Source organism: Budorcas taxicolor, chromosome 5 (genome assembly GCF_023091745.1).
Source record: "Budorcas taxicolor isolate Tak-1 chromosome 5, Takin1.1, whole genome shotgun sequence".
In the NCBI taxonomy this organism is placed as follows: Eukaryota; Metazoa; Chordata; class Mammalia; order Artiodactyla; family Bovidae; genus Budorcas; species Budorcas taxicolor.
In genome coordinates, this window is record NC_068914.1 from 140,904,773 (window position 1) to 140,931,642 (window position 26,870).

Here is a 26,870-nt window from a genome sequence, read left to right on the forward strand (position 1 = left end):
AATGACTCTCCCTGGGCTTCTCAGGTGGTGCTAGAAGTAAAGAATCTGCCTGCCAATGCAGGAGATGCGAGTTCGATCCCTAAGTCAGGAAGACCCCCTGGAGAAGGGAATGGCAGCCCACTCCAGTATTCTTGCCTGGAGACTGCCATGGACAGAGGAGCCTGGTGGGCTACAGTCCATCGGTTTGCAAAAGAGTCAGAGACAACTGAGCGACTAACACTACTAATGACTCTCTCCAGCTCTCCCCAAGCTCTGTGCCCAGTCTTCTGGAATTCCTTGAGGAGGCTGGACTGAGAATCAGGGGTGCCCACTTCAGGTCAAGTCTGTGCTTTCTTTTCGTGGTAGCCTTCTCTCAGCTTCTTTGTGGACTTCAGAGTCATATTCTTACTTCACATTGTATGAAAGAAGCAACATATAAAAATACACTGTATATAACATTTTTAAGCATTAATCTTTTTCAGTCGGGGAATCATCAAATAAAAGTCTATTCTGTTCTGAGCTGAATTATGACTCTGGGTAACAATAGAAGATACTCACCAGGGGGATCAGTGTCAAGTGTGGTGCTAAGGGTTTTTAGAAACATTTCATCTCTAAACACAGCTAAGGTCTTCGATGAATGTCTGCTAAAGGCCAAGTATGTATTTCTTTGTTCTGATTCAGAGTTGCTAGTGTGGTTAGAGCTGGGAGCAAATAAAAACGTGCTTGACTCTTCACTCACTTCCAGTTTAACAGGAATCTAGACTCAGCAGTTCTGTGTACAAAATGTGCAGCTTTCTACTGCCATTCCACCCTGAACGTGTCCGATCTCATCTGATTTGGGAAGCTAAGCAGGGTCGGGCCTGGTTAGGACTTTGATGGGAGAAATGTGCTGCTTTGGTTCAGTGGCACTGGTCACCGTCCTTCCACGTGGAAGCAGGGCAGGAGCTGACCCTCCCACTTACACATTTGCTGGTGCCACCGTCTGTTGTCTTATCCCATGGGGCGTTTCTTCTGTCCCCGTGTCTTGGGAGGGGAAGTCTTCAATCATTGCATTTTCAATCCTGAGGTAGCTGGTGAAACAGATTGGTGTTAATGGGGTCTAGTCAAAGTACTGCAGTAAGTCAGGAATTGCCTCTTCTCATGTTTAAAAAGCTGCGGTGACCAAGAGCCACTGAAAACAGACTAAAACTCGGTTCTGTTTCGCCCTGGTTGCCGTCTATTTGCTGGCTCTGTTTCTCAGTTTGCATGCAATTATCCAGACTAGAGCCCCTTTTCTCCGGTTGCTACCTGCCAGTATGGTAACAAGACAGCTGTGTCACTCCCTAAGTGACCCGGACCTCAGACGTCATGCCCGGGGCTGCTTCTGTTCAACAGCTGGACTGCAGACCATGCTAGAGATGGTTCTTCACCGTGACACCTTGCACAAGCCACCCAGAGGCCCCGTGGGTGACAACGGTGACATCAGTCTTTCCCTGACCCAATCATGTCATTTGTGTCCTATCCATTCAGCCAGCCTCTCAGTGTCCAAGGGCTTCCTTGTGTGGGCCCTGGGCTGCGCCTGGGGGACGGGGTGCTGGGAAAGCACACCTCTCACCCCCGCACCTAAGAACACAGAGTTAATTTGGAGTCCCACATTCGAAGTGGACGAAACAGAGGTGCGGTTGACAGTGTGCCAGCTGGTGAAGGGCGTGACTGGGTGTCGCCTGCCGGGCTTGGGGAAGAGTTGGTGACAGTGGTGGAATTTTGATCAGACCTTGAAAGATGAGTAAGATTTGGGGGCGGAGGGGAGGGACCTCGGTAGACTAACTGAAAGGAAGGGAAAGGTGATTACAGATGTTAAGAGTGGACATTGATTTTAAGAGTAGGGAGGAGACAGAATAGACTTTTTGTGACGGAGAGGAAGGGGAATTGAGTGGAAATACTGTCAGGCTGGGGTGGCCTGGGATGCCTTGGAGACTCGGTGACACCCGTTACCTCTCGGCCACCAGAGCTTTCTTCTGGCCTCTTTGCTCTGTACTTCTGCTACCAACTCCAGCCAACACTACCCCTCCACATCTGCCCAGGGGCCTCCTTGCTGCTCACACACCCTGTCCACACTCTCCCCCCACCCCATTACTCACTCTCTCACCAGCGTTACGTCTCTGTTTTATATTTTTAATGTAACCCTGATTTTATCACCCCCTGGCTTAATACACACCAGCACTTTGGGGGTAAATTCCATAATCTTTCCCTGACTCCAGGGCCCTGCAGTGACAGCTTCTGCCCGCCTTCACACCTTCGTCTCAGGCCCTTGTCCGTCCTCAGGTTGCTCTGTGTGTGTATTTTAGCTCTTTGGGTCTCGAGTGCCCTAGCCCTGCAGCCCTGAGGCGCCCCTCTCTGCCCTGATGTGCCCCCCTCTCCCTCATATCTGGGTCAATCTCCCACTTGACTCACGGCAGCCCTCCAGCCTCCCCTGGTCCCCACACAGAGGTGCGTGTCCTCTGTCACACACACTCCTCTGGCCACGCACCATAGTCAGCTAATTGCTCATCTGATTGATTGGCTGAAGTTTGTCCTGCTAAAGTGTCCATTCCAGAGACAGCCCCTGGCATGATCACCAGGGTCCCATCAACCCAGCCCCAAGTCCATCTCTCAACCAAGTGCAGATGCCAGTGGCCTCTAGTATTGTCTGGCTGACAGTTGGGGGCCCTTTCCTTCCCCGATGCTCCACCATGTCCGTGGGGAGGCGGCGCACTTGGCCCCAGAGGAGGACAGCTGCTAGAGCGGACACAGCAAAGTGGGCGCATGGGAGGGCTGCTCAGGGTGGGTGTGGGTTAGAAGCCTGAGCTTCACGGAGGAAAGGCCATTTGGGCTCCGAGGAGCCCTTCTCTGGAGACCAGACTCCTGTTCCCTTTTCCCCTTGACTCAGAGCATTGTCTCCTGATGGGGGTGAGGGGTCTCAGGAGGCCCTGTCCGCTGTTGGTCACCCTGGGCACAGACAGCAACCACTTCGTCCTCAGCCGGGGTCAGTCTGTCGTTGGTCCAGCTTGTCTCCTGAGGGCTGTTGCCCCTGGTCCCCTGAGCCCTGGAGGTCAGGGGTCTGAAGGCCTGAGCCTGTCTCTTGAGGGAAGTTCCCTAGACACGACAGAAGCACCTGAGGACTCACCGGGGATTCTGGATGATGCAGGCAGCATTTACCAGGTCTCCCTCCTTTTTTTTTTTTTTTGACATCAGAGAAATGTTCTGCTTGCTCTCAGCTGCCTCACTCACCCTGAGGGTCCTCTGGGGCCTCAGAGGAGGAGTAGGAAGAGGTTCTGGCTCCCACCCAGGCCCACAGAGCTCTCAGCGCTGAGTGGAATCAGGAAATCCTTTTGAACACCAAGCATACACGAGATTTATGTCCATCAACAGCTATTCATTGTAACAAGAAAGGATTCAGTAAACATTTAGTTACATGCTAAGCATTGTGTGAAATCCGGAGATGATTGCAAACAAGTGTGAGACACAATTCTTACACACAGTACACAGCGTGTTATAACTGGAGAGATAAGAGGGCACCACAAACACGGAATGAGAATTCACAGTGACCGGGTCAGTGGAAAATACTGCCATGTGATGGCTGTGTATACATTCATATATATGTGTATGTATATGCTTCCCAGTGGTAAGAAATCTGCCTGCCAAGCAGAAGAGCGAGTTCAATCCTTAGGTCAGGAATTCCCTGGAGGAGGGCATGGCAACCCACTCCAATATTTTTGCCTGGAGAATCCCATGGATAGAGGATCCTGGTGGGCTGCAGTCCATGGGATCGCGAAGGAGTCGGATATGACTGAGCGACTAAACAACAACCAACAACGAATATGTATTTTTAGTCACACTGCATGGCTTGTGGGATCCTAGATCCCCAATCAGGGATGGAACCCGTGCTCCCTGAGGTGGAAGCGTGGGGCTGTAACCATCGGCTTGTCAGGGTAGTACTGTGGCTGTGTATTTTAAAGAAGTTCTAAGTTGGCAAGACCATATTTAGATACACTGATCAGGGAAGATTGTTATTGTTGTTTTTTAATACAGCAGAATTTTAAGAACGCAACAGAGTACTAGAATTGAAACTAGAGAGCAGCTCCATGGTAAGAGAGGATTGTATCATGAAGCTTGCTTTGGTGGTGAGTCAGTGTGGGTGATAAGAAGGTAAACTGTATATTCTCTTTGTCACGGTAAGAGAACCGTGGCATATGCAGCTGGAGAAGAGCTGTGATCCGTGCCAGCCTCTGGTTCATAAGAACTGAATGGCCAGAGGCTGGCGATGAGACCACTCAGGTGTGCTGGGGAAACAGGAGGAAGATGATTGGACCTGGGATGTAGTGGGTGGAGCAGGGACAGTGAAGGTGGACAGTAGAGCGGGGTCAGATGATGAAGGGGCTTGAGTGGCTAACCAGGAATTTTGGGTTGCATTCTCTGGGCATTTGGGAGCACAGGTTACATCAGAACTATTTTAGGAGCTTAATCGGGCAACAGAGTGGAAGCCAGTTGGGGAAAGGACAGGTGGATCAAAGAGAGCTGTTCCTGAATTTATCCAATGATGCAGCTCAGAGCTCACGGGCAGGGGTGTGGTAGGGGAGATGATGAGGCAGGGACAGACAGACAGACGTCGCAAAGGCAAATTTGAGTGTTGCCATGCCAGGAGGATGCTGCTAAGGCAACTAGGAGAACGGGGCCAACAGGTACAGGGATAGAGAGTGAAAGAGAACGAGATATTGCCTTGGAATTTATTTTTAAAATGTCAGTAAGTCTTTCAAGTGCAAATGCCCAAAAGAGGGTTGAAAATGTTAGATTGGAATTTGGGACCTCAAGTTCCCAAATGCAACCTTGGAAGTCTTGACTTCCAGGTGAACTACAGCGTGGCCCATTCGGTAAGGAATCCGTCTGCAAGGCAGGAGACCTGGATTCGATCCCTGGGTTGAGAAAATCCCCTGGAGAAGGAAATAGCAACCCACTCCGGTATTCTGGCCTGGAGAATCCCAGGGACAGGAGCCTGGCAGGCTACAGTCCATGGGTTCGCAGAGTCAGACACAACTGAGTAACTAAACCACCACCACAAGAGCAAAGGTGATCTCCTGAACCACCTCAGAGGCCTTCTACATCCTGCCTCCTCAGGAAGCCTCCGGCGGCTGCTCGCTGGGCTGTGTCTTCGTCACCGGAGGACCCAGCGGGTGGCCCCTTTGACCCTCTCTCCTGCTTACAGTGCTCACTGCCTTCCCTCGGGTGGGTTCTGGCCATAATTCCTTTTGATTGGTTGTTCTGGCTGTGCTCTTCAGAACAATCTTTGTGTGAAGGGATTTATTAAGAGTCCTGCCTAGCTCTGTGCGTGTGTGTTTTAAGAGAAAGAGTCTCTGGGCGTTGTTACGTATCACCAATGTGAAAGCCCAGGGACTTCCCTGGTGGTCCAGTGATTAAGACTCTGCGCTTCCAATACAGAGGGTGCAGGTTCAAGCCCTGGTCTGGGAACTAAGATGCCACATGCTGCTCTGCATGGCCAAAAAATAAATAAATAATAACTTTAAAAACATCAATAAAAGCGTTAAAAAAAAATGTCAGTCAACATCTTCTGAGAACTCTTTCACTAAACAACACTTCAGGATTTTGCCAGTTGAATCGATCTAGATAACACTATCTTAAGGAATGCAAATTTTAGAAATTATGAGTCATAAGAACTCTGATAAGTTACATTCTTTTAGTATTTAGTGATTTTTTTTAATGCTAGTATTTTGCAAAATTTTAAGTCATTTATTGTGTTGGATAACGATGTTAATCCAAAACTTAGCTGGACTGTCCCATCCCCACCGTGCCGGGTGATTGGTGACTTCATACAGAGGGAGCTTGGAAGTGTCACTTATGGGGCAGGTTTCATGAGATGAAGGCTTCTTCTCAGGCTTCCTGGAGGGAAGGTCTTCACAGAAATGCATGTCTGCCCCCTTCCTCTCGAGGGAGTGGAAGGGTGGAATAAGAGTTTAATATAAATGCTCCACACCATTTGGATTTTTTTTCTCTTCTGTGCTGCTCAGCAGACAGTTAACTAGGTAGGACATAGTTGCTGCTGATGCTGCTAAGAAAAGTGTGCCAGGCTCTCTGCCCTCCTGTGTGGCTGGGTTTCCCTACACCAACCTTTGTACACTGGAAAACACTGGAAAAGTACAGTTACTTTTTTTTTTTCGCCCACACAGCTTAGTTCCCTGACCAGGGATCAAATCCATGCCCCCTCCAATGGAAGCCCGGAGTCCTAACTACTGGACCACCAGGGTATTCCCACAGTTACATATTTTTGCTTGCTTTCTTTGCAGATAAGTAATTACATTGCGTTTCTTCTTCTTTTCATTTTATGTAACTAGTTTCAACTCTCCATATATACGGTCTGCAGACCCCAGGAGAATTGTGACCATCCTTGAATATTTTTAAATGGTTAAAGAATAAAGTTGGCTGAAGCAGACACTTCAGACTAAAAGTGCAAAGTAATTATTCTTAAGAGCAGTTAACATGCTGGGTCGGCCAAAAACGTCATTTGGGTTTTTCCATGACAGTGTACAGAAAAGCATGAACAAACGTTTTGGCCAACCCAGTACTTCCAAGATACACATCTCAACATTTCAGTGTTTGATATTAAGATTGTCTCCTTTGCGCAGTAGCAAAGCCCAGATTTTACTTTCAGTATGGAAAGAGCTGTTGTGTACAGACACAGGAATACTCCATTTCAGTCCTTCACATACATTCCAGAATAAGTAGATGAATGGGTCATATTTATGCCACAGAAAAGGGAACTTTGTTTTGCAAAAGTCTTGAACTACATGAAAACTATATTGAAAACCTACGAGACTATGTAAACTGTGAAAATGATTTAATGAGTGGAACTTAAATTTGCATGTGACTTTTTAGAATAATGTGTTTCATGAAGTGGAGTTTTGTGTAAACAGATTTCTGTACATAGCCATGGACTTCATCCCCAGTGTGGGAAGGGGTTGCCTTGAATCCCACTTCGCAGTTTGGGTAGCTGTCAGAGGGTTAAGAATCTGCCTGCCGTGCAGGAGCTGCAGGAGATACAGGTTCAATCTCTGGGTCAGGAAGATCCCTTGCAGGAGGGCATGGCAGCCCACTCCAGCATTCTTGCCTGGAGAAGCTCATGGACAGAGGAGCCTGGTGGGCAATAGTCCACGGGGTCTCAAGGAGTCGGACACGACTGAAGTGACTTAGTGCACACACAGCTGATAAAGCTCTTAGATCTGCTGCCTGTTTGAACTGAAACATAAGTGGGCAGCCTTCTGTTTCTTCCTGCAGTGAAATGTCTTCAGAATCATGGAGTTGATGTTTATCTCTGGTTTGACTTCAAGGATAGGGATGCATTTTTAGAACTTGAATCTGAAAATTAACATCACTCATCTGTAGTACAGTGCTACTTTTGTTGATTATGGAAATATACTTTTAAGAAACACCGCTGTGATTTATAACTGCCAGGGTCAGAAGGAAGAGAAAGATGACCGATTAGAATTGTTCAGTGGTGTTTCTTTATGTATATTTTCTTTTACTTGGCAGTTTTTCTCCCTATGAAAATGGGATGGTGGTTAACATTGGCTCTTATAGAAAATTATATTTATGGCTGGAATTATGAAGGAGGTGTTCTTAAGAAGCGTTTTCTTGGCTGAGCGAGAAGAAAGTAACATACAAATCATGAATGCCTTTAAGCTGTACCAAATGTTTTCTCTTTCCAAAGTAATATGTATGTTTTTATTTATAAACATGCATTCTCCTGGTGAAGTAGTGGACAACAGACAGAATATGGATTTTTAACATTGCAATCTGTTTGGCTATCTATCCAGAGCTTTAGAGGCCAGTGCTGTCTGTGTGTCTGTCTGCTGGTCTCCCTACCTCCGTTTCTCTACAGGCCAGGATGTCTGCATATGTGTCTTCCTTCCTTTTAAAAACAAGCATTCCTAGCACAAGAGGCCCTAGTGGGTGCAACGTTCCGAGATTCAGGTCTGTCTTAGGGAAGAACGTATGGGTGTCTGACTTTCTGTTTACTCCATTCCTAGACAATAAGCAGCATAAAATCCAGGGATGGGAGAAATTTGGCCAGATTGGACAGTTGAGTCAAACCTTTGACAACTTTAAAAATTATTTTAAAACTGTTTTCAAGAGCGTGACACTTTTCCAGTGCTGGTCTCACAGTAAACAAAGGGATCCTGAGCCGACACTGTGCCTTTTTGGCGTAATAGACTCTAACTTGGGATCCGGGGACCAGAGTCAGGAGCGAGGGCCGAGACTTCTCTCTACTCTGCGTCTGTCATCCCCTTGTCACAGAGAGTTCACATAGATGAATTGTACTGTTCTCCTTGTGTGGATCTAGTTAATAGAGGAAGAGGGACATTTTAGACATATTTCAAAACTGAGTTGCTGATGAAGCCACAGATAGTTTCTCGAGGGTTTGGGTAGATCAGGAGGTGTCTCATCTGTGATTAATTAATGAAATGAAACCAGGGTCACTGGAGTCCAGCAATGAATGAAAGGTCAGCGAATGGAAAAAACTGTCAATAAAGGCGGATGTCAGCAGAGTGGAACATTGTCAGAGATAAAGATCAGGGGAAATGCACTCTTTGCCAAGGTAGACTCCTGTGGAAGTGACCAGGAGTCCTGGTTTGGGACATTTCAAGCCAGACTGAACACTGATTTCAATGAAATTTGTTAAATATTTTAAGGCTCTTTGGGTTTGTGCTGCTAGAGATTAGTTGTAAAAATTTGTTAAAAAAAGGGGGGGTTCTGTTTGCTTTATGATGTGTTTTACCACGTTATTCCTGTTTTGTTTGGCTCTGGGGGGGTTGTTCTGATGCTAAATGGTGGTTTGTTTTCTTTCTATTTTCTGTATTAGAATTTTCTAGCGCCGCACTCACATTTTACTTTTTTAGACCCACTGAAGTTAGAAGTGATTTAGGATAGCATGAATGATAGAGCTGGACTTGGAACAGCCCAGGCTGGCCGCTCTCACTCTACCATTGTTAGAGACTCTGTCCTCTCTGAACGTAGTTTGTTGGACGGAACGGGCTGAAAGTTACCAAGACGCAGGACAGCCTCACCACCGGTTCACAGACTGTGACCGCGAGCCAGCCGCGAGCCCCCAGTCCATCCTCGGTTTTGCTACTGGTCTCACGCGCCTCGAGCTTACAGAGCTCTTGCGTCTCTGGTCAGGCCGCCTTCTCTGTTCTCTGCCTCATCAGCGCTTCTGAGCCATGTGGCTTAGGGGGAAGCACGGCTCTTCTGTCTGTTTGGGAGAGGCCTTGGCCATTTCCAGCCTAGTGAAACGAGGCTGAAATGAGGCAGGACCCCAGAGATGACAGCAGACATGTTGCTCACATTCTAGGCAGCATGGCACTTAATTCCATGGCATTTTAGAAATGTGGTCTAATGCAACCAATGAGAGTACAGTCTGAAGCTGGGCTGCCAGGGTTCACATCCCAGCCCTGTTGGTTATCAGTCTGTGCCTTTCTGAACCTCAGTTACCTTATCTGTGAAATGGGAATAACCCAGGCACCTCCTTCAAGGGGTTGTAACGATCAAACAAAACTTATAAAGTGCTTAGAGCAATGCTTGTCACATAGTCAGTAACTCGAGGATGACTTATTTGTAAATATGATGACTTATAAGTTTAAAATGGAATTCCTTGGATGGTCCAGTTTCTGTTTTCTGAGAACACTTCGTAGACTCCCGTTTTGTTGGATTTAAATGAGAGAGACCATCCCCTGAACTGTTCTGGAGCCAGAATAGGAAAAAAAAATATGACAGCAGTTTCTTAGAGAAATACCAGAACCACAAAAGTTACTGGAAGTTAAAATTTAAACCCATTCAATTAAATTGTAATCAGAATTGCGGCCGTCAGTTACTGTGTTGGGTAAGCAAGCGTAAGATAGGCCAAGAATGTTGAGATTCTTTAATGTTTGTTTTTGCAAGAATTACTTGAGGGAAAAAAAACTCACCTTAAATGATTGTATTATGCCATTAAGAGACTGAAAAGGACAGAAGCAAAATGATGAATCCTGAATCATGAGAGGCATATACATATGCCTGTATTAAGGAGAGAAGTGAACATGTTAGTTGCTCAAGTTGTGTCCAACTCTTTGCGACCCCATGGACTGTAGCCCACCAGGCTCCCCTGTCCATGAGATTCTCCAGGCAGGAATACTGGAGTGGGTAGTCATTCTCTCTTCCAGGCGATCTTCCAGACCTGGAGATGGAAGCTGGGTCTCCAGCATTGCAAGCAGATTCTTTGTCATCTTACCAGGAAACGCCTGTATTAACTGATCCCTTTTTGAGATAGCTGGTGGGTTATACTCTAAGTGTGGAAATTCCAATTTACTGTATTTCAGTAGTTGCAACGGCCTTAACTTGATGTTTCCTGTGAGTTCCACCAGCTATTAAAAGATATTAGGGGGAAAATGGGAGGGGAAATTCCATGGTCAAATAAGTTTGGGAACCTTGAATTAAACGAAAGTAAACCAGTTTCCTTAGAGGTTTTTAGGCTCCTCAGAGAGCTTTTAATATGTGAGCTGTGAGTCTCCTAGGGAGAAGTGCCATGTAGTGTTTCAGGTCCCAGTGTCCCATCTGCCAGCTTCCTGCAGGAGGTCAGTGCTCCAGAGCCGACTCTGGGAGATGCAGCCTTCGGAGCACTGCTGCTTTTGTTCTGTTTCAGGTGAATCCTGCTGAGGAATAGCCGCAGACTAGCGATGGGGGAAGGCCACAGACGAGGCTGGGAACTGGATGTCTGATGCCTGTGCCGTGGGGCGCTTCCTCTGCAGGCACAAGCTCTCAGGCATCCTGACTGGCCCCATCCTCTCCATCCTCTGACAGCTCTGTGAGGGTGTCTGATCACTGCTCCCAGTTTAGGAACAGGAAAACTAACAGCCAGAGGGCGTCATTCACTTGTGCAAACCTGACAACCAGAACATGGTGAAGCCTGGACGAGAACTCAGTACAGCGGCCTGTGTTCTTCTTCCCTCTGATGTTCAGTCATGTGTGTATGTGGTTCGTATGCCCTGTGTGTGTGTGTGTGTGTGTGGTTTGTATGCCCTGTGTGTGTGTGGGGGGTTTGTATGCCCTGTGTGTGTGGTTTGTATGTCGTGTGTGCTCGTGTGGTTTGTATGCCCTGTGTGTATGTGTGGTTTGTATGCTGTTTGTGTGTGTGTGTGGTTCGTATGCCCTGTGTGTGTATGTGGTTTGTATACCCTGTGTGTGTACATAGACTGTGTGGGATAGGCTGGTCGTGGTGAGAGAACAGCATGTAAGTTGACAGTGAGTTTTGTGTGGCTGGAACGATGTTTGGAAAGGGCAAGACATGAAATCTTCACTCTGAGCAGGTGCAGACCCTGAGGACCCCGTCGGTTCCACGAAGGAAGTGGGGTTTCTGTAATGGAACCTCCTACTCTGTCTCCCATGTTCCCGTAAGAGCTTTACAGGCAAACTGCTTATGAATAAAAACAGTCCAGACCCCTGGGTTGGAGGCTCGGGATGGACACTTACATTTGGCAAGTGCAAGTTATTGGCACTAACTTGCTGCCATCCAGCTGGCTGCACTGTGCATGCCACGGTAAGCACAGATGATGCACACGGGTGTCCAGAGGGTCCTGCTGACCCTTGCCCTGAACAACACAGGGGATAAAAAAGGGTGATACTTCTCCTTCTGCAGGTGCAGGTGTCAGCTCCCTGCACTGGTGCAGCTGATCAGGGTGTGTTTTGTATGTATCCAGAAGAGGGAAAGGTGTGTAGAATGCAGCTCAAGGAGATGGAGGTAAATATTTAATGAGATTTGCAGGTCCCTTTTAAGGCTTGTTTAAAGAGGTAAGAGTGGGACTGCTCTATCTTCTCAACAAGTGAATTGTTTTTTAATTTAATAGTATTAAAACTGTACACACTGCTATACTTAAAATCCATCACCAACAAGGACCTACTGTATAGCACAGGGCACACTGCTCAATGTCATGTGGCAGCCTGGATGGGAGGGGAGTTGGGGGAGAATAGATATGTGTGTACCTATGGCTGAGTGCCTTTGCTGGCTACCTGAAACTATCACAACATTGTTAATCTGCTGTACTCCTGTACAAAATAAAAAATTTTTTAAATATGCACACACAGACATTCATATTCTGAGTCTCTTTGGTTCCTGAGTTTGTACATAGTGAGGGCTGGATAGGGAGGGATTTATCTGAAAATGTATCAAAATGTATTCAGTTCCTGGGTTTGGATTTGCATCACAAAGAGTATTTAGATTGGAAAAACCAGTGAAGACCTTATTCATCTTTTCTTTTCCCAGAGAAGGTGAGTGTCTCTTTAGTCAGTGGGTTTCTTGTCATTAACAGTAGCAAGATTGTAACCTAATAAAGGTCATGAATGGGTCATTTTAAGGACAGGACTAGAAAAAACGGAATTCCTCCAAGTCCAGGAATCTTCCCCCAGGGCCTCTGTATGTGCCCTGAGCAGTTAGGGTCTGTCAGCCCTTGTTTATAGTGAACGCCCAGCAAAGGAACAGGAGACCCCGGAATCGCGAGTAATTATGAAACCCTCGATACGGAGAATATTTGTAAGAGTAGAGGGTGTATGTGGTATCTTTGAAATTAAGTATTTACATAGTAGGAAGATTTTAAAAGTTCATTCTGAAAGAAACTTAAGTTGATCAACTGTGTTTTGAAGAAATAACACCTGGCCTCAGTTGAGGATTTGTTATATCCCCGTTTTACTTCTGCTTGGTTATTTGCTGCTCACTTTCCGTCCTCTTTAAGTTACACAGAAAAGGACGGGGGACTTTCAGGGCCTGGGCCCCTTTGCAGGCCCTGCAAGCCAGGGCTGTTGCTGGCCTGTACCCCAGCGCAAGCAGCTGTAGCCAGGGATCCGTGTACGGCAGGATCCACTTGCATTTGTGGGATTTGCTTTTTCTTTTCAGACAGCTTTATTTGACTGGTTACCAGAAGGCTGATTTTCATCTCTGTGCACGGCATAACTTTACCATGTCTATCCTTAGGTGGGTTTGCCGAGTTCTCCCGCTGTTTCCCTGGCCTCTGTGAAGGAAAGTCCACCCTAGTCCCCACCTGCATCTCTCAGCCTTGCTTACCTGTTGCCAACATCGGGCCAACCCGAATTCTGCCCAATCTCTATCTTGGCTGCCAGCGAGATGTCCTCAACAAGGTGGGTGCTTTGAAAATATCCTTCATTGCAGGATTTCTTGACAGCAGCCGGAGAGGCGCCGGTGGGCCATCCTTTCAGATACAAATGTTCTCAAAGCAGCTCCCCAGCCAGCAGCCCAGCAGCCTTACCTCCTCCCCCGTGCTGTCGGCTGTGATGTTCTGGTTGCCGTCGGAGACCTAAGCCATTGTCAGGTGTGCTGTTCTTACAGGTCCAAGAGAGCTGCGACAGGACAGGGATTTTCAGAAGTTTCGCCCCATTTTCTTAGATGTTCTGTTACAGTAGCCAGGCACACTCAGGAAGGCCAATGCCATCTAGATTATTTCACACTTAGAAACGTGTTCATTCGCTGCATCAACTGGAAAAGAGCTCAGAGTGGCTTGGATTGAGGAAGAGTTCATGATGACTTTCCCCTTCCAGAGGGGCAGGGGAAGGGGGTCAAAAGATGGTGAGGACCAGCGTTTAGAGGATGCAGTGCGGATCCCCTGCCTGAGGTTCCTTGACGCAGTTTGGTGAAGACAGAAGAGGGAAGAACATGAATCCTGGATGTAAAGGATGTGGGCCGTCCTGAGTCAGGTACGCCCAGCAGAAGAGCCGTGTTGATTGGCTGAGGCCGTTGTATTTACCGGTACACACATAACAGCAGTAAACTAAGGTCTGTCTGTCTCCACAGTCTATATGCTCTTAGCCAATGTTGCTAGAACACAGGCCCCTAATTGCCTGGAAAGTGATCTGTCTCTAAACCTCTTACTTGGTGGTGGTTTAGTCGCTAAGTCGTGTCCGACTCTTGCGACCCTATGGACTGTAGCCCGCCAGGCTCCTCTGTCCATGGGATTTTTCCAGGCAAGAATGCTGGAATGGGTTGCCATTTCCTTCTCCAGGGGGTCTTCCCAACCCAGGGATTGAACCTTGGTCTCCTAATTGCAAGCAGATTCTTTACCTACTGAGCTACCAGGAGGCCCTAAATGTCTTATTTACACCACCTCTAATTGAAAAAGCATTCAGAGATCTTAATTCAGCTGCTGATGATTTACAAGCACTGCTTTCTTATGTGAAAATAAATTTCTCCTTGAGTAGCTGAAAGAATTGGACTGGCTATAAAAATAAACTTCTAGGCGGGCTTGCTTTAGCATGTGGAAAGCAAAAACATCCCATCATTGGGCAGGAAGGAGGCATTCTTTTCACTGCTTTTTTTTTTTTTTGCTCTTAAAACCCCTGCATCTTCAAAATTTTGCCTGGACATCATTGTTAATACATCTGCTCTTACTATGAGGCATTTGAAATTTGATAACGCATACTTGCACTGAGCCTTTCTGGTGGGGTCATGATGTCTTTGAGCATGTGATTCTTATTAGTCCTCTTTGAGAAATAAGCAAAGTATGTCACAGCGTGCATGCTAAGTCACTTCAGTTGTGTCCTACTCTTTGCAGCCCCATGGTCTGTAGCCAACCAGGCTTCTCTGTCCATGGGATTCTCCAGGCAAGAGTACTGGAGTGGGTTGCCTTTTTAGTCAGACTTAGAAGATGAAGTCTTTGAGAACAAACAGCACAAAACCACTAATTTTATTAGTTGTCTTATTTATTTATTTTTAACAGAGTGCCACCTAAGTATCTTAAAAGCATGTCATAGTAATTTTCTTAGGAGAATAATAGTGTTTAACATTTAAAATGCTAGGCTCAAAAAAAAAAAAGAAAAGAAAGTGCTATACTCTTTATGTTACTGCATTTAACCCTCATAATAGGATTTAGAGGCAGGTTGGCCCTGAGTTGTATGACTTGCTTACCCACAGTTTTGTGACTAGAACGTCATTGACTTCAGAGTTAGTCAGTGGCAGAGATCTTTCTCAAACCTAGTCTACTCTGGCTCTGAGTCCTATGTTTACAGAACACCAGAAATCCTCATCTCCTGCAAAATGGAAATCTCCATAACAGGCTGTTTACAAAGGACTGAGATTCTAATGGGCTATAGAATTTAATTGAAATTTGTTTCCCCTGCTTTTTCTAAAGCATAGTCTATACCAGAACCATCCCATAGAAGTAGAATGCAAGCCACACATATAATCCAAAATGTTCCAATAGCCCTTTTTTTAAGAAGTAAAAAAAAAAAAAGAAAAGGTGAAACTAATTTTTAAAATATGTCTATCTACTTTTTATCTTATGACCGCACCACTTGACATGCAGGATCTCAGTTCCCCCGACCAGGGTTGAACCCCTGCCCCCTGCATTGGGAGTGCAGAGTCTTAACCACGCGACCACCGGGGAAGTCCCGTGCAATCAGTTTTCATAACATTTATCACCCTGTATCATGAGTATTATTTCAACCTGCGATCAATATAAAGCTTACGGGCGCGTTACGTATTTCGTTACTGGGTCTTGGAAAGCTCGTGTGTGTGCTGTGGCCGCTGCTGCTCTTGCTGTGGATGAGCCACACGAGCCAGCTCCCCCCTCAGACCCTGCAGGCCCATGCTGTGAGCGCGTGACCGTTTTCACTTCTGTCTCAGAGACCTGGCTCTTCTGTAGGAGGCCATAGACAGGCATCGGTAGTGAAAAGAACACCCTGCCCCTTACGCGTGTGCTTTGTTCCGACACTCTCCTCCTTTCTGGTCTTTGTACTGGAGTTCGAACAGGAATGGCAGTTGTGCTAAAGCAGTTTGCAGCTGCCCAGTTCTTATCTGACTGACTGCGCTTGGAATCAGAGTCCTGTAGTTAAAATGTTCAAGACAAAAGTTCCTGATGCTTTCTCCTCCCTTATCAGTTAAAATTCGAAGTGGACTTCTGTTTCACCCTTACACACGGGATGTGTGATGGAGTTACCTACTGCGCATTGTTCTTGAACCTGAACCTGTTCAGCTTCTTCACCCAACTCAACTCTACCCCTCTTTCCCCGTTTTAAACAGGCTGCTGCCAGCCTTCTTTGGGCAGCATCTCTTTTGTTAATATTTATTTGTTTATTTGGCTGCACCAGGCGTTAGTCGCAGCATGCGGGATCTAGTTCCCTGACCAGGGATTGAACCCAGGGCCCCCCACTTGGCGCCTTAGCCGCTGGCCCAGCAGGGGCATCCCTGGGTAGCGTCTCGTTTCAGTCTCCGGTGTGCAGAGCTGGCTCTCCTGTGCTGCCAGCACCAGGGCTGCTGCTGCTTCCCCTGGTGTTTCCATCGGAGAGTTAGGCAGGAGCCTGGTACCATGTAGCCAGATAACGCTTTCAGGTTTCTCTGTGATCTAGAAGACAAAGGGTCATGTCGTCAAAGCAGGCAGTAAAAATGTTTATTGTGTCCACTGTGTGTAGAATGCCATATAGAGTGCAGGTTGGATAGATAAGACTTGTTCATGAGTCAGTGATTCATGAGACAGGTGACTTAGGGCTTGAGTGAGGGCTGGCTTTGCACGGGGTGGATTTGCATCCCAGCTGGTTGGCCTCACCAGGCAGAGCACCTGAGCCAGGTGACGGAATCCGCTTCTTCACCTGCAAGCTGAAATGACTCCTGCCTCCTCCTAGTGTTCACGTGAGGCTCCAGTGACAAGGCATTATGCCAGGCACTGAGCACAGTTCCTGGTTTATAGGGGACTCTGATGTTGTCACCAGTGGGTGGAGTATACCAAGGTCTAGCGTGGGTGGTAGATACAGTGGGTATGGCTGGTTGAGGAGGGCTCGCTGGAGGAAGTAGGTCAATGCTGAAGGCAAAAGGAGTGGCGAAAACAAACTTATTCAGTTGGCTTCAGAAAGAAAGATTACAGTCCCTTTAGAGTTGCAGTGCCTGCATGATTTAATGAGACCTCTGTCCTCAGCCTAAGTGAACGTGGGAAACTTGACCAAATAGAGCAGTTTAATTAAGCTATATATTAAATCTATAATCCATACAGTACTCCATAGTCTATGTCACAAGAGCACAGAGCCCACGTTTAGAAATTAGTCCAACTATTGGGGAAAGTTTATTTCACGGTTTGAGAGAAAGAAACTTAAACGGGAAAAAAGTAGTGACTGTAAACCATGGTAGTAAAATGAAGATTTTTTTTTTGACTCACAAAAAATTATTTTTGAACATTTTCTTAATTGTGTTTTGAAACTAGAATCTTTAAAAAAAAATTATTAGGGGGTCATCTTTGCTGCTTTACGGCTGAACTCTTTTTTTATACCCAACCTGCTACATTCAATGTAATTTCCCTTTGTTGTTTAGTCCCTAAGTTGTGTCCAGCTGTTTTTGTGACCATGTGGATTGTAGCCTGCCAGGCTCCTTCGTCCTTGGGACTTCCCAGGCAAGAACACTGGAGTGGGTTGCCATTTCCTTCTCCAGGGGATCTCCCCCACCCAGGGGTCGAACCCACGTCTCCTACGTTGACAGGCGAGAAAACAGGGAAGCCCGTAATTTCCCTAGTGAAGGCCAATTAGGAGGAGGGACAGTTTGAATTAGTGAAAAATATACATTACAAGCTTTGGGGGTCCAGGCGTGGGCAACAACTTTATTGAGATATAATTCATACACCTTATGATTTACAGACTATTTTTTATTGAGATATAACTGACGTATAACATTATATTAGTTTCAGCTATACAACATAATGATTAAATATTTGTATGAACTGCTAAATGATCACAATAAATCTAGCTAACATACACCACCATACATTGTTACACGTTTCTTCACTCTGTTAACCACTCTCGAATATATAATTCAGTATCGTTATCTATATCAGTATACTGTACAGTACTTCTCCATGACTTAATTATAACTGGAAGTTTGTACCTTTTGACCACCTTTCACCCTCCCCTCCACCGCCTCTGGTGGCCGCCAATCTCTTGTCTGTATTTATGAATTCGATATTTGTTTGCTTTTTAGATTCTGCGTGTAGTGAAAGCGTATGGTGTGTTTGTGTTTCTCTGTCTGACCTACTTCACTCACCATGAAGCCCTCAAGGTGCATCTGTGCTGCCACAGCTGGCAAGGTTTCCTTCTGTTTTAAGGCTGAATAATATTCCACTGTATAATAATACCGTGTCTTCTTAACCCTTCATCTGTCAGTGGCCACTTGGGCTGTTTCCATGTCTTGACTTTTGTGAATTGTGCTGCAGTGAACACTGGGTTGCATGTGTCTTTTGGAGTTAGTATTTTTGTTTCCTTCGGGTAAAGACCCAGAAGTGGAATTGCGGAGAAGGCAGTGGCACCCCACTCCAGTACTCTTGCCTAGAAAATCCATGGATGGAGGAACCTGGTGGGCTGCAGTCCATGGGGTCGCTAAGAGTCGGACACAACTGAGCGACTTCACTTTCACTTTTCACTTTCATGCATTGGAGAAGGAAATGGCAACCCACTCCAGTGTTCTTGCCTGGAGAATCCCAGGGATGGGGGAGCCTGATGGGCTGCCGTCTATGGGGTCTCACAGAGTCAGACACGACTGAAGCGACTTAGCAGCAGCAGCAGCAGCAGCAGCATGGTAGTTCTAGACATCCCTGGTGGCTCAGATGGTAAAAAACCACCTGCAATGCAGGAGACCCAGAGTTGATCTCTGTGTCAGGAAAATCCCCTCTGGGAGGAATATCTACCCACTCCAGTATTCTTGTCTGGAGAATCCCACAGACAGAGGAGCCTGGTGGGCTACAGTCCATAGGGTTGAAAAGAATCAGACATGACTGAGCGACTAAGCACATGGTAGTTCTATTTTTAATTTTTTAAGGAACCTCCGTACCGTTTTCCATAGTAGCTACACCAGTTTACATTCCCACTAACTGTTTTAAAAATAAGATTAGGTGGGACTTCCTAGTGGTCCAGTGGTTAAGACTCCATACTTCCACTGCAGGGGGCCTAGGTTTGATCCCTGGTTGGGGAACCAAGATCCTGCATGTCGTGTGGTACAGCCAAAAAAATTTTTTTTTAATTTAAAAAATAAGAGAAAGTAAGGGAACTAACGTTTAATGAGACTTGTATATTGTGCATAAGTCACTTCATCCTCATAACAGCTTTACAAAATAGTCATCATCAGCTCTATTTTACAGGTAAGGAAACTAAAGCTGAGGGAGGTTAGTGAGATCATTCGGATAATGAACAGTCCCGCGCTGAGCCGTGCTCTCAGTTTCCTGGGCCTGGTACCTGTGTGCTGGCAGAAGGGATGGTGGTAGAGGAAGTTTATTAGAGTTTGCGTCTAGCGGTTTCCATTATCTCAGGGTAGTAGGAACCAAGCTCATCCACGAGCAGAGAGAGAGGGCGAGGGAGGGCGTGTGGAGAGTTGGAAGAGAAAGGGCAAGGGGTGGAACGGCATCCAGAGAAGAGGCCAGGAGAAGACTGAGGGAATACGGTGCCTGCCGATGCGTGGGACCCAAGGGGGCCCCTTGGCAGCGCGGCTGTGTTTCTCTTGGGCCCGTCCAGCTGCCCAGTGCAGATGCAGGCTCAGGGGCGAGACAGATTTATCCAGACTTATTGTGATCTTGCGAAGTGAGTGCAAAGGAGTGACAGAGGGACACCGGAATTGAGGGTGAGGGACTTCCCTGGCAGCCCAGCAGCTAAGACTCTGTGCTTCCCTGCAGGGGTGCACGGGCACCATCCCTGATCAGAGAACTTAAGATCCTGCACTTGGTGTGGCTAAAAAAAATGCTTAAAAGTTGAGGTTGAAAGTGAGGGAGGGATTCTAACTGTCTCTTGAGCCATGCAGGGGTTAATCCTCTTACTGTTTATGGCCAGCCCTCCCCATCTGCAGGGTCTCTGCGTCCTCCAGTTCAGCACCAGCAGATTCTCTAATACTGCAGTGCTTGCGTGCATGCTAAGTCAGTTCAGTCATGTCTGACTCTTTATACCCCCATGGGCTGTAGCCCACCAGGCTTCTCTATCCATGGGATTCTCCAGGCAAGAATACTGGAGTGGAGATGCCCTCCTCCAGGGGATCTTCCCCACCCAGGATCGAACCCATGTCTCTTAGGTCTCCTGCATTGGCAGGTGGGTTCTTTACCGCTGAGCCACCTAGGGAGCCCAACACTGTAGAACTTACTGTTGAAAAATATCCATGCGTAAATGGGCCTGTGCAGTTCAAACCTGAGTTGTTCGAGGGTCAACTGTGTCATGACTGATCATAGAATTTAAGTTGGGCCCAGAAGGAAGGATAGACGTTATAAGATGGAAGGACAGAGGAGAGACGGTAGGAGCAACAGATTGTAGGTCCTGAGGGGACTGAGGGACTCCAGCCATGGTGGTAGAGGAAAGCTGGTGGGAAGGAGGCACAGTCCTGCAGTGGGTTGTGTGTGGTTGTGGTTATTAGTAACAGCAGAGACCAGACCAGGCCCCGGGGAGGGAGTGGTCAAGGTGAGGTGCTCAGAGAACTCAGAGGCCAGGGTGTCAGAAGGGTATCTGAAAGGCCAGAGAAGACAGATTACGTTATCCATAGGAAACATGTATTAGCTAACTGAGCACAGAGTTGAGCTAAATATTAAACAGAGTAAGATGACTGCTCTCTGGAAGCCTATGTTTAACTAGGGGACAAAGGACTGTTGAGTTGTGTATGCTTTCCACAACACATGGAAACAAAACTGAGTGAGTGACATGAATTCCTCATCAGTTCAGTTACTCAGTTGTGTCTGATTCTTTGCGACTCATGGACTGCAGCATGCCTGGCTTCCCTGTCCCTCACCAACTCCTGGAGCTTGCTCAAACTCATGTCCATCGAGTTGATGATGCCATCCAACCCTCTCATCCCCTGTTGTCCCCTTAGGAAGTCACATTCATCTGTGAGTAAAAATAATCATTAGTCCGTAATATGTACACACTCTTCACACTTGTGGTTCCATCCCAGTTCTGCTCTCAGGAACTGTGACATAAGACGCACTCTTGAGCACTTACATGCCTGGCCATAAATACAATCAGGAGAGAAGGGAACAGAACAGTCACGTGACTCCTCAGCTAACAGCAGCTGCTGACCCTCCGCTTAGCTGCCCAGGTGGAGACAGGTGGAAGCCCCCCCTCCCGGCCACAGTGGGCCCTGGGCTGCAGTGGGCTCTGGGCTGTCACAGGGCTACTTGCCCCATTTGAATAGTCTGCTCACCAGGAGGCAATTGTGTTTGTTCTCAGACTATTTAGGCCAGTGTACTTGTTATTATAATGATGTACATTCATGAAAGTATCATATATATGAATGAAATATGAATGGGGAAAATGAACTATTTGTCTATGCTCTGAGCTAAATGTTTTCAAAAGATTCAGGAAAAACAAATTGCTCTACGTATTTTTTCTGTCTTAAGAGATGGGGAAAGGCAGCTGTAAGTCTAGAATATTCTGTCCTGATTTATTAGTTTACTAGTTCTTGCTCTTTAAAGAATGGAAACTATAAGTGGTAGATGCATTTGGTTGTAATTTTCTAAAGAACTCCAGTCAGCTAAGCTGTTGAAAAAACAAAAACAAACCCAAAACACCAAGGTCCTGCATCAGAAGTTAGTGCATTAATGTACATGTGTTTGCATTAAAATGTTTTATGTATATATGTAACATCTTTAGTGATTTCCTCCTTTAACTCAGTTTTACTGATGTAGTAACTGCCACTTTTTTTTCTCATTTCATTTTGCATGTAAGTTGTTATCTCCATTTCAACACAATAATGTCCCCTTCGCCCTTAGAAAGTGTTAGTCACTCAGTCGTGTCTGACTCTTTGTGACCCCGTGGACTGTAGTCCACCAGGCTCCTCTATCCATGGAATTCTCCAAGCAGGAATACTGGAGTGGGTAGCCTGTCCCTTCTCCAGGGGATCTTCCTGACCCAGGAATTGAACCTGGGTCTCCTGCATTGCAGGCAGATTCTTTACTGTCTGAGCCACCAGGGAAGCGTGTCTCCCTTATGTCAGTTATAAATAAAGCTACTGCTTACATGCATCTTTTATGGCATACTGTCTTATACTTGGAGAATATTGTTGAGTATAAACTCTTGTGGGCTTGGATGACTGTTTCCTACATGAGGTCTGAACTGCCCCCTTTTCATGTTTCAGCCATGGCCACTGGGCCCCTGGCAGCAGCCTGCCTGAGGCCGGGAGACGTGCATGCCGGCAGCAGGGCCACGCTGTGATGCCCGTGGCTGCAACCGAGGCAACAGTTGGGAAAAAAGAGGCAAAGTGCAACTGATGAGTCTCCTTCAATAGCTTTCTAGTGTCCTGAGTTACTCCAAGAGTCTGTTCAGAGAGAACCATGCCCAGATGGGTGTTCCTGTACTTTCTAACTGGTTAGAGTTTAAAAGGGTAAAAAAGGATGAAACTATATTACTTCACTTGGTTAAACAATAAAAATCTGTGTGTAGGCTAGTTACTTTGCTTTATTTCTCCATCTTTGTTGTTGAGTCACTCAGTCGTGTCTGACTCTTTGTGACCCCATGGACTGCAGCACGCCAGGCTTTCCTGTCCTTCACCATCTCCTGTAGCTTGCTCAAACTCACATCCATTGAATTGGTGATGCGATCCAGCTATCTCATTCTCTGTCGTCCCCTTCTCCTCCTGCCTTCAATCTTTCCCAGCATTCGGGTCTTTTCTAATGAGTCAGCTCTTCATATCAGCTGGTCAAAGTATTGAAGCTTTAGAGTCAGCATTAGTCCATCTAATTTGCTCTCAAAAGAACTTCAGTGGAGTGCAGCAATAAAGAAGACATATTCTAGAGATGAATATAATTGGATTTGACTTTTGACACTGGACCACTTGGTAGCTGTGTAACTTTGGAAACATGTAAACTTGCTAAGTCTTAGTGTCTTCATTTTTAAAATGAGGATAATGATAGTACCCATGTCAAAGGGTGGTCGTGAGGATTCTGTGAGACGATCCATTTGAAAGTTTAGCACAGGGGCTTTCCTGGTGGTCTAATGGTGAGGAATCTGCCCGCCAACGCAGGGAACCCAGATTCGATCCCCCGTCCAGGAATATCCCACATGCCGCGGAGCAGCTGAGCCCGTGCTCCACAACTCCTGAGCCAGTGCCCTAGCGCCCACAAGCCGCACCTGCTGAAGCCCATGTGCCTAGAGCCTGGCTTTGCAACAAGAGAAGCCGCTGCAGTGAGAAGCCCGCACACCGCAAGGAAGAGTAGCCCCTGCTCACTGCAGCTGGAGAAAGCCTGTGCAGCAACAAAGACCCAGGGCAGCCAAAAATAAATCAATCAAAAAAATAACAAAGTTTAGCACAGTACCAGGTACATAGTAGGCATTCAACATGTTGGATGTTGTTATATATGTACCATGCTCCCTAATAGTATATTGTTAATAGGCCTATAACAAAGGTGCCCTACAGATTTTTTTTTTTTAATTTAGGTTAAGTGATTGTTTCTATAGAGTGTGAAAGTTGTTCAGTCATGTCTGACTTGTTGCGACCCCATGGACTATACAGTCCGTGGAATTCTCCAGGCCAGAATACTGGAGTGGGTAGCCTTTCCCTTCTCCAGGGGATCTTCCCAACCCAGGGATTGAACCCGCATTGCAGGTGGATTCTTTACCAGCTGAGCCACAAGGGAAGTCCTGTGGCTGCTTGTCAGAAGTGTGCGTGGTTCCCATCTTTCTGTGGGGAAATCATACGTGACGCTCGCTATGACTCGTTACAGCTCAGTGTTGTCCTCGTTGAGCACTGCCTGTGGTTTTGTGATTGTATAGAGTGGGTGACATTACCTACATCAGCCTCTCTCCTCAGAAACGCCTGTGTCTTTACTGTTGGACTACTTTTCATTTAATAAAGCTTTACAGTACTGTTGACAGAAAGGAGGAGGATATTTTAAAAGGTTCCTTTCTTTAAGGAGCAGTGGTGAGAAAGGCCCAAAAGGCTTTTATCTCCAGCTCCTTGGTCAGGAACACTGTGGTGATCAGATGGTGGTAGAAAGCCTTCGCTCATGTACAGATGTCACCATAGTAAACACTGAGATCGTCATAGCCTGACTCTTAGCCCCACGGGAGCCCCTGAGTCCTTCAGAAGATGAGGGTCAATCACTTTGAGCTCAATTAGCTCCAAAAACTACTTCTTGAAGCCCCCAGTTGAGAGGGCTTTATACCTGATCTGGATTTGCTCAGTCTGCCTTTTATGTAAAACAGAATATATTCGTTGTGCCAAATGTGGTAAATGGAGGGATTAGGGAGTTGGCAGGAGGCTAAAATAGGAAGAAAACCACCAAATTCAAGACCATGGCTGAAAATGATCTAACAAAAAGATCTGTAGAGGAGGTCGCATTCCTAGAAAAGAAGTGACATGGTTGCTGAGAAGAGAATGATTTCAGGCTGGAGACGTTTCCTGAGAGGCAGCAGTGGACGACTAAATGAAGCGGGTCCTGTAGGCTTGACTGGAAGATGGCAGACAGGGATGGTAGTTGAACAAACACATACCGACCACGACTACGTACCTGGTGCTAAAGGTAGAAAAACAAGCAAGATTTAGTCCAAGATCTCAGTACCTAATAGGATAGACAAGAATTATCTGCTACTGATAACATAGTATGCTCTGTATTTTACTAATAGCATGTCCAAAGTCCTTTGGGCAAGCAGAGAACGGAATGGTTAATTATGTACCAGTAGAAGGGTTCATAGGAAGGTTAAACCAGAAAAGTGGTAGTCATCAGGAAGAACAGGGCCTGCTCAGAACTGGTGTGAACAACATTGAGGAAGGCTGGGTGCACATGTTATGTTGGGTATTCGAAGGTTGTATGGGACAGGAGCGGGCAGTGAGATATGGTGAAGATAAGTGTGCATAAAACATAGTCCCTGTTTGGTTACAAGAAAGGATACTGTAGCTGTTGTTCAGTTCAGGTTTGGAGAGGAGAACACTGCAAATTTAAGAGATCCGTGGCGGATAAGATAAGTGTGCATAAAACATAGCCCCTGTTTGATTATAAGAAGGCATACTGTAGCTGTTGTTCAGTTTAGGTTTGGAGAGAACACTGCAAATTTAAGAGATCTGTGGCGGCTTTTCTGCTCTCGTGGTGTGGGCTGCTGGCTGAGCAGCGACTGAGAATAGAGAGAAGGGGTGATGTGAGGGGTTGATGCTGCAAGGGTTTGACACCATTTGGAGGGGAGTGGTGAGGAAGAGAAACGGGATGAAAAGATCCCATTTTTTAGCTCAAGTGTCTGGGTGGATATTATTACCAAAACCCAATTTTGGATTACAGAGAGGAAACAAGAATTTGAAGCAGAGAAGGGAGAAAGAGAATGTGCTGTTTCTGAGTCTGAAAGTTTTGAGGGACATCCGAATAGAGATATCTAGGAAGCAGCTGGAAATATGGATCAAAAATTAAAGCGTGTGTGTGTATATGTGTATTTATTTAAGAGTCATCAGCATGTAGAGACATGGAAATAGTCAGCCTTCAGAGAGAGCATTTAGAGCCAAGAGATGGCCCAGGACTGTGTCTTAGAGAACAGCCACCATGTTCAGCTTGGGGAGAAAATGTTCTCATTGTGTGTGCATATGTTCTGAAGTCAGTACAAAACAAACAAAAGTATTCTAGTATACTTCCAAATCTTGTAAATCAATGCACTTATTCATGCATTTTGCGGATTACACCTAACATGGTCATAATAAATTTACATAGATGCCAAAGAGGGGGAAGTCAGTAAACTGTCATGGTTTCATTTTGTATTCTTTGTTCCACTTCTCTAGTAATGAAGATAATAGAGTTGACCATATTAGTGATGTGTGATTTTTTTAATAGCCTTTTATGCCCTTAAAAAGTTCTGCTTTAAAGCCTTGATTTAAAAAAAAGTCTTGATAAATGTAAAGAAACTTAAGTCATATCAAGCATCTTTTCCGACCATAATGCTATAAGATTAGAAATCAACTACAAGAAAAAGCTACAAAAAACAAACGTGGAGTCTAAACAATATGCTACTAAACAACCAATGGATCATTGAAGAAGTCAGAGAAAAGTAATAAGAACCCAGAGATAAGTGAAAATGAAAGCAGCAATCCAAAACCTACGGAATATAACAAAAGCAGCTTTAAGAGAAATGCATAGTGATGATGCAAGCTTATAGGAAACAGAAAGTCTCAGATAGCAACCTTATGCCTAGAGAAAGCAGAACAAACAAAACCCAAAGTTAGTAGAAGGAAATAAATCATAAGGATCAGAGAGGAAATAAATGAAAGTGAAAGTCGATCAGTCGTGTCCGACTCTTTGTGACCTTATGGGCTATACAGTCCACGGAATTTTCTAAGTCAGAATATTGGAGTGGGTAGCCTTTCCCTTCTGCAGGGGATCTTCCTAACCCAGGGATCAAACACAGGTCTCCTGTATTGCAGGCGGATTCTTTACCGGCTGAGCCACACAGGAAGCCCAATAAATGAAATAGAGGCTAAAAAAACAATAGAAAAGATGAATGAAAGCTGGTTTTTTGAAAAGATAAACAAAATTGATAAACCTTTAGCTAGACTCACCAAGAAAAAAAGGAAGTGAGTTCAAACCAATAAAATCAGAAGTGACAAAGGAGAAGGTACAACTGATGCCACAGAAATAAGAAGATCATAAGAGACTAGTGTGAGCAACTGGATGCCAACGAAGTGGGCAACCTGCAAGAAATGGACCAATTCTTAGAAAGGTGCAATCTCCCAAGACTGAACCGGAAAGAAACAGAAAATATAAACTAATCAATTACCAGTACTAAAAACTGAATCAGTAAAAACTCCCAACAAACAAAAGGGTGGGACCAGGTAACTTTATAGGTGAATTCTAACAAACATTTAGAGAAGAGTTAACACCTATCCTGAAACTATTTCAGAAACTGCAGAGGAA

General features: G+C 45.8%; 1 protein-coding gene across 2 annotated transcripts in view; it reads left to right on the top strand.

The window, feature by feature from the left end:
• The window catches only part of DUSP16 (dual specificity phosphatase 16), a 90,338-nt gene that overhangs the window by 47,950 nt on the left and 15,518 nt on the right, over positions 1 to 26,870 (top strand). For both annotated transcript variants that reach the window (XM_052640463.1, XM_052640464.1), the window contains one exon: positions 13,007 to 13,170. In XM_052640463.1, coding sequence (XP_052496423.1) covers positions 13,007 to 13,170 — 164 coding nt within the window. The remainder of the gene's footprint in view (positions 1 to 13,006; positions 13,171 to 26,870) is intronic.